The sequence below is a fragment of the Antrostomus carolinensis genome, unplaced genomic scaffold (genome assembly GCF_000700745.2).
Source record: "Antrostomus carolinensis isolate BGI_N321 unplaced genomic scaffold, ASM70074v2 scaffold37003, whole genome shotgun sequence".
In the NCBI taxonomy this organism is placed as follows: Eukaryota; Metazoa; Chordata; class Aves; order Caprimulgiformes; family Caprimulgidae; genus Antrostomus; species Antrostomus carolinensis.
This window is the reverse complement of record NW_010307916.1, coordinates 1-7,440: the sequence shown is the minus strand read 5'-3', so window position 1 is coordinate 7,440 and position 7,440 is coordinate 1. Positions and strand designations below refer to the sequence as shown.

The following is a 7,440-nucleotide window of genomic DNA, read 5'->3' as shown; positions in this document are numbered from 1 at the left end:
TCAGTCTCCTCTTCTCCAAGCTAAAGAGCCTCAGCTCCCTCAGCCTTTCCTCAGCAGGGAGATGCTCCACTCCCTTCATCATCTTGGTGGCTCTGTGCTGGACTCTCTCCAGCAGTTCCCTGTCCTTCTTGAACTGTGGGGCCCAGAACTTGACACAATATTCCAGATGGGGCCTCACCAGGGCAGAGTAGAGGGGGAGGAGAACCTCTCTCGACCTACTAACCACCCCCCTTCTAATGCCCCCCAGGATGCCATTGGCCTTCTTGGCCACGAGGGCACAGTGCTGGCTCATGGTCATCCTGCTGCCCACCAGGACTCCCAGTCCTTTGACATAATTTTGAATTTTGACAGCCCAGCATCATCTACAAATGCCATCAGCATATTAGTGAAAGCAGCAGTGTGTGTCTGCCGCGCCTTTGGAGGCAGACCTTGGTGATCACTGCCTTACTGGAGGTGTTCCTTTGTCTCATTTTTAATGAGAGTTGTTATCCTGCTGTTCAAACTGCTGTACAAACAGCTTTGCTTCACTATTGCCGGTCAGATGTTGACCTGAGATTGCAAAATGCTGTTCCTTGCAATTTTTCTAGTCAGCTTTAGCATCTATTAAATGCACTGAGGGAGAATGAGCCTCCACTTCATAGGCTTGTGTATGGGTTTTTCAAGGTAGAATGAAGCACAGCCCATTTTCACTTTGCACAATTCCTTGAAACTCCTTTAGTGCCTTGGCCAGTCAAAATACTGCTGGTTCCCACCCCCAAAAGTTTAATTTTTTTTTTTCCTAGGAGGCACAAAGAGAAGTAAGCAATTTTCTCTGCCTTGCTTATCACTTTAAGCAGATGCCCCATTAGTCACAGAGAGTGACGGTGCTGCTTTTATTTTTCTAGAGATGATACTCCTCACGTTCCCAATGAGAAGCTTGGAGAAGAAAAGGTTCTGCACATAATAGAAAATCTGACTTCTCTGATAAAAGAGACATTTCCAGGTAGGATCTGGGGGGATGAGAAGGGGAGAGGAGCACAGAGTGTCATGGGAAGAGCTTACGAGGGTGGAGAAATGGGAGAGTCAGGACGGGGAAGGACGCAGAAGGGCTGTGGTTGTTGGGACTCGTTTGTTGTCTTAGTTGCTGTATGGCATGAGGTGTGTCTGAATTGAGGCGTCTGATGCGCACTCGTTGTTGCAGGTTAACTCAGTCAGAAGAGGAAAATAAACATTTCTGTCATTAGTCATAAAGACAGAAAAAGCTCCAAGATTCCTCACACTTAATCCATGTCAGCAGTAGGGCAAGGAGCGTTACTGATGGTGAAAACTCACTGACTCATCTGTAAAGCTGTGGCTCTGGGGTGGCTTGTCCCAAGGAAGGGTGGTCTTTGCAGTGTGGTCCCCCCAGTCAGTGCAGCCACACAGCTCTGGTGGGGATGATTTGTGTTTGCAAATCTCTTGACCCACGCTGTTTTTTCCAAGTCTGTGAGAGCCTGAGGGAGCTTTGGTGCTGAGGAACTCTGAAGCAAGCATAGATTCCTCTGTGCCTCTTTTACTCTAAGATACTAAGGTCTATGCGGCAATGGGCAATCATGACTTCCACCCCAAGAATCAGTTTCCAGGGAAGGAGCACAGGATCTACAACCGAACAGCCGAACTGTGGCGTCCCTGGCTGAATGATGCTTCTGTTCCTCTTTTCAGAGCAGGTATGGCAACACTGGCTCATGTTGGCAGCACCCTGGGGAGATGGGGATGGTTAGGAGAATACCACAGATAGTTTTCCAACAGTATTTGTAGAGTATTTGCAGAAGAAGGGTCCAATTTATTGCTGATTTCTGGCACTGAGTTCTCCTGGATGTGAGAAAATAAATTTGCTTACGCTTTGGTCTCTCCTGCTTTCCTCGAGTTCCTAGAAGGTGTCCCAACAGAGAATGCAGAGTGCTGAGCTTCAGTGGAAGAAAAATGATCTTTTAAGAAAGCTGGTGGCGCAGGCCAGCACTGTGGCCCTCTAGAGCTGCCCAGCTCCTGGTGCTGCACACTGTCCCCATGCAGGGTCTCCCTTCACCTGGAGAGGCATAACCACGACAACAGGGGGTACAGAGAGGGAAGAGTCACTCCAAATCCCCACCCTGGAGTGGTCAGAGCACTTCTGGCACCTTGTCCAGATAGTGACTCTGCTGTGGCTATTGCCAAGGAGAGCTGAGAAAGATGGAAACGAATAGGTCTGGGGTCACAGCAACCAGCGTGACCAGACCTCCAGCTCTTTCCTGCCTCTTGGATTTTTCAGGAGCTTTCTACAGTGAGAAGCTGCCCAGCCCAAGGACAAGGGGGCGAGTGGTTGTCCTCAATACCAACCTGTATTATGACCAGAATGATGAGACTGCTGCTGAGGAAGATCCTGGTGGGCAGTTCCAGTGGCTGGAAGAAACACTGACCAATGCCTCTAGAGCAGATGAAATGGTATTAAAATAAATTAATAACCAAGCTTTGTAGAGGGCTTCTCCCAGCCTGGAAGCTCTTCTTGCTCCTGCTCTCCCCTCTGTGCAGCCACAGCAAGCCAGCACCCTGTGGGAAGTGTGGGCTTTGCCTTCAGTGCAGCTCTTTGCTTCTGTAGGTCTACATTGTGGGGCACGTCCCTCCTGGCTTCTTTGAGAAGAAACGAGGCAAGCCCTGGTTCCGGAGCGGCTTTAATGAACGATACCTGAAAATTGTGCAGAAACACCACAGAGTGATTGCTGCCCAGTTTTTTGGGCACCATCACACGGACAGCTTTCGGATGTTCTACAGTGATACAGGTACTGGTTCTGGCCACCCAAGCATTTGTGTGATGGCTCTGACAACCCCCTGAAAATCACTGTTCTCAAGGGAATTTTCAGTGGCTGGTAGCTGGATGCAGCTGAAAAGCCAGAAGAGGCTTGTGAAATGCTTTGGTAAACAAGAGACAACAGTGGTTCTGATCACCACTGGCGTGTAGCTCCATCCTTCCTTCCTGTTTATCCTCAAACTTCGTCGTGTCCCCTCAGTGCCTTGCAGCTTCTTGCCTGCTTCCTGTGGTGGACTTTGAACATCAGCTGAGACATAAGGGAGCAGTTAAGAATCTTGCACTAGGGTTGTGGGTAGTGCTCTGGGTCTCCTTTGCTGAACGTGGTTCTCTTGTGCACCCTCCCTGCAAGAGTCTCTGACAGTGGTGGAAAGCCTGTTGTCAGCTGCCGTGGTCCCACCTTCAATGCCTGGTGCCGTTCCATCTGCTGATCTTTACGCACGCGCTGTGGTAACGAGGGCTGGTGACAAAGCTGCTGTTTGCAGCGCGATCAGTTCCTGGGATGCTCACTGCAGCATGGACAGGGTAGGATACAAGCCAGGATCTGCCACTCATGGGTTGTTTTGCCTTTCCCTTAAGGTTCTCCAATCAATGTCATGTTCTTGGCCCCTGGAGTGACTCCCTGGAAAACAACATTGCCTGGAGTGAACAATGGAGCCAACAACCCTGGGATTCGGGTGATTGACTACGATCCAGACACCCTTCAAGTGTTGGTAGGGGGATCCCCGTGTGCTGCACGCTGCAGTTCTACCAGAGTGCTTTAATTCCTCCCTGGGGTTTTAACAGGCAGGACTACTGGAGCTGAGCATCTACGTAAGAGATGACCTCAGCCAAGAAATTTCAGCTCTGTGGCTAGCGCAAATATTTAGCAAGAGCATCAGTGAGCAAAGGCAGGGTGACTGCAGTCAGCTGGCCCAGGCCTGCTGCGCTGGGTTCCTTGGGGCAGTGCCTGACAGACTTTGTAGTGTTCCTCATCTCTTTAGCTGGTCTTCGACACTCGCTTTACTACTGTGGTGGTTTGGGTGGATTCACCCTTTTGCTCGCAGCTTGCAGCCAAACACAGCCTGCTCTATCACCCTCCCCCCCCCCTCACCCAGGGAGCAGGGGAGAGAATTTGGAAAGAAGGGCAAAGACTCACGGGTTGAGATAAAAACTATTTACTAATTAAAAGAAAATGATAATGATAACAACAGTAATAACAGACTATACAAATGAGTGATACACAGAGCTCACCACCCACTGCCCATGCCCCAGCCTGTGCCAGCTAACAATCCCGGAGCCGAGACGGTCCCGAACCGAAACCCTGGAAGAGTGAGCCCGAGCGATCCCCGAGAGAAGTGCCCTGTCTTCCGGTCATCCCTGGTTAATATACTGGCATGAGGAGATATGATATGGAATATTTCATTGGCACAACCAGATGCCAGTTTTGGGTTTTGCTCCTCACTGCGCTTCCCCCTCCCAGTCCTAGTGCAGCTGTGAAACAGACAAACTGTGGCCTTGAGCTGCAGTAACTAAAAACATTGGTATTTTATCAACATTCTTCTCATGATAAGTCTGAACTGAAACACTGAAAGTAAAATACTACTCTTCTAATTACTAAAAAGAAAGAAAATTAACTCTACCCTAGCAAAACCAGGACAACTACACAGGTAAGTGGGTTGCAGAGCTTCTCTTTGGGGACTGACAGATTTGTCAAACGCCCTCCAGAAACTTTTAACCATCTAGAAAATTATTTGCCCCTGCCCCCCGGCCATTTACTAAGTTGATTCACTTGTAATGGATCTGAATGTAGGTGAATCATAGGGGCAGGTTTTGTTTCTTATCTGCAGGGAGGTGGAGGATGGGGTGTTTGTGCTTTTTTTTTTGTGATGAATAAAGCAGCTCTACAGACACACTGTTTACACATTTATAGCATGAGAAATTAATGCTAAAATACACTGTGGAAGGCTGGGGAGCTAGTGAAGCAGAGAGAAAAAAGGCAAGAAACTGAGAACAGATATGAAAAACTTTATTCTTTAGTTTTTTTACAGTTGAGAAAATAACTTCATTCAGTAAGCAACAGTGCTCCAGCCCTTGCTGCTGCCAGTGGCCAGTGTTGATAGTAAGTAAGTGATTTTGAAGCAGGCCAGGCTCAGAATTCGTTATGTTTGGAGCTAAAATCATAGGATCATAGAATGGTTTGGGTTGGAAGGGACCTTACAGATCATCCAGTCCCAACCCCCCTGCCATCAGCAGGGACACCTTCCACTAGACCAGGTTGCTCAAAGCCTCATCCAACCTGGCCTTCAACACTTCAAGGGAGGAGCAGCCACAGCTTCTCTGGCCAACCTGGGACACTGTCTCACCACCCTCACAGCAAAGAATTTCTTCCTCACATCTCATCTCCATCTCCCCTCTGCCACTTTCAAGCCATCACCCCTTGTCTTGTCACTCCCTGCCCTTGACCAAAGTCCCTCCCCAGCCTTCCTGGAGCCCCTTCAGGTACTGGGAGGCCACTAGAAGGTCTCCCTGAAGCCTTCTTTTCTCAGTCAAGGAGAGAAAAACCATCCCTTTATCCCTTAGGAACCAGGATGGTTTTGCAGTGAGTTCTGGAGAGTCTGTCACTGGAGGTGTCTGTCCCCAGGTTCACACCTTGGTAGAAAGCACCCGGTGGGAGGCAGTTCACCCCTCGCTGGGTGGGGAGATGCGCTGCCTGCAGCAAATACAGGTGGCTGTGGCACAGGCGGGTCTGGGGGAAGGGGCTGATGGCATCCTGGCCAAACACTTCACTTGCGGGCTGATCCTTTCCTGATTTGTCCTCGTTCTGTTTTTCTCTCCCTGCAGGATATGGTGACTTATTACTTGAACCTAACTCATGCCAACATGATGGCCTCAACGTGGGAGGAAGAGTTCCCAGCGTGGGAGGAAGAGTACAGGCTGACAGAAGCCTTCCAAGTGCCGGATGGCTCCGCACGCTCCATGCAGATGGTGCTGGAGAGGCTATGGAAGGATCCCCGCTGCCTGCAGCAGTACTACGAGTTTAACTCTGTCAGCTATGACCTCACCCCGTGCGAGGAGGCCTGCCGCCTTGAGCACCTTTGTGCCATCAGGGAAGTCGATTTTACAAAATACAATGAGTGTCTTAAAACAAGCAGCTCCACCTCTGCTGCCATCAGTGTTTGGCTTTTATTTTTCTGCTTGCTCTTACGAATTCTCAGTCCCCAGCAACCGCTGTAATGACAGAGCAAGAGGAAATGAAGAGAGCACAAGTTCATGCTGCACACGATTAGCAGCTGTGAATGCTTTTGGCATTGAGAACTTCCTTGGAAACCAAGATGATATCAGTGGCTTTTACTAAAAGCTCTATGGTGTTGATTTGAAATCTTCTAGAAAAGCTTGCTGCATCAGGAAAGGCAGGGATTGCTACCAGGTCTTTTCGTGCCAGACTGAGGGAGCCAGGGAGTCTGTCTCCCTCCTGCTGTGACTTCTGAGGTAGTTTCACAAATCGGGTGGAAGACCAGGTCTCCCAGTGGACTTCAGCCTGCCGTGGATGTGAGCTGCGAATTCCCACGTGTTCCCCAGGAGTTTGCTGTCAGGTGGGTTCCTCATGTTGGCCCACACTTCTCTTCTGGAAAGACCATACAGCCAGTGACCCAGAAGGTCTTGTTTTGGTGGCCTTGTACAGCAGCAGCCTTGCCTTGGCTTATGAGCAAAGCCAGGTGGGCTCATTTCTTCCTTAGTGTATGAACTCCAGCAAGTTTGGTCCTTTGATTCATCAGTGCCCAAGATGAGGCGCCAGCCTAAGAAGCTTGATTATTATTTTGGAGCATAAACTGTGCTCTCGTAACTCCCATCCACTTCAGCGGGGCATTGCAACCTGACCTTGGCTGCTTCACCGTGAGAACCACGGAACGATTTGGTGATTTCTCAGGCTTGGGCTTTGCTAGCTCCTCGGAGAACCTTGAGGGAATCGAGCAAGCTGGTCGAGGGAGGTGATTGTCCCGCTCTGCTCTGCACTGGGGCAGCCTCACCTCCAGCACTGGGGGCAGTTTTGGGCGCCACAGGATAAAAAGGATCTAAAGCTGCTGGAGAGTGTCCAGAGGAGGGACACAACATTGGGGAAGGGTTTAGAGGAGAAGGGTGTGAGGAGAGGCTGAAGTCACTTGGTTTGTTCAGCCTGGAGAAGAGGAGACTGAGAGGAGATCTCATCATGGTCTAGAACTTCCTCCCAAGGGGCAGAGGAGGGGCAGGTGCTGATCTCTTCTCTCTGGCCACCAACGAATGCCAGGAGCAGAGGGAATGGCAGGAAGATGTGGCAGGGGAGGGTGAGGTTGGCCATGAGGAAAAGGTTCTTGAGGCAGAGGGTGGTGGAGCACTGGAACAGGCTCCCCAGGGAGGTGCTCATGGCACCAAGATTCCAGCAGCATTTGTCCAAGTCCCTCAGGTTCATGGTGTGAATGTTGGGATTGTCCTGTGCAGGGACAGGAGTTGGATCCATCATCCTTGTGGGTCCTTCCAACTCACAACATCCTACGATTCTACGATGCTTTGGGTGCCCGAGAGCTGCTGTTGCAGGCTGGGCCGGGGCACTTGGGGTGCTCCCAGCCCCGGGGCAGCTGCTTTGCTGCAGGAGTTTGGTAACAGCCACGGCTCCTTGGCAA

The 7,440-nt window shown here is 50.3% G+C and overlaps 1 protein-coding gene across 1 annotated transcript; it reads left to right on the top strand.

Annotated features, from left to right (window-relative positions):
- Positions 1 to 891: 891 nt before the first annotated feature.
- Positions 892 to 6,016, top strand: SMPDL3B (sphingomyelin phosphodiesterase acid like 3B). The gene is made up of 6 exons (XM_010165617.2): positions 892 to 982; positions 1,542 to 1,685; positions 2,267 to 2,439; positions 2,594 to 2,774; positions 3,380 to 3,513; positions 5,624 to 6,016. The coding sequence occupies exons 2-6, from the start codon at positions 1,562 to 1,564 to the stop codon at positions 6,014 to 6,016; spliced, it is 1,005 nt and encodes a 334-aa protein (XP_010163919.2). The 5' UTR covers positions 892 to 982; positions 1,542 to 1,561.
- Positions 6,017 to 7,440: the final 1,424 nt, after the last annotated feature.

Excerpts from the sequence above, each read along its gene's own strand:
- SMPDL3B (XM_010165617.2), top strand. The coding sequence starts at position 1,562 with ATGGGCAATCATGACTTCCACCCCAAGAATCAGTTTCCAGGGAAGGAG. Across the intron at positions 1,686-2,266 it reads TGTTCCTCTTTTCAGAGCAG|GAGCTTTCTACAGTGAGAAG; the intron begins GTATGGCAACAC and ends TGGATTTTTCAG. Across the intron at positions 2,775-3,379 it reads GATGTTCTACAGTGATACAG|GTTCTCCAATCAATGTCATG; the intron begins GTACTGGTTCTG and ends CTTTCCCTTAAG.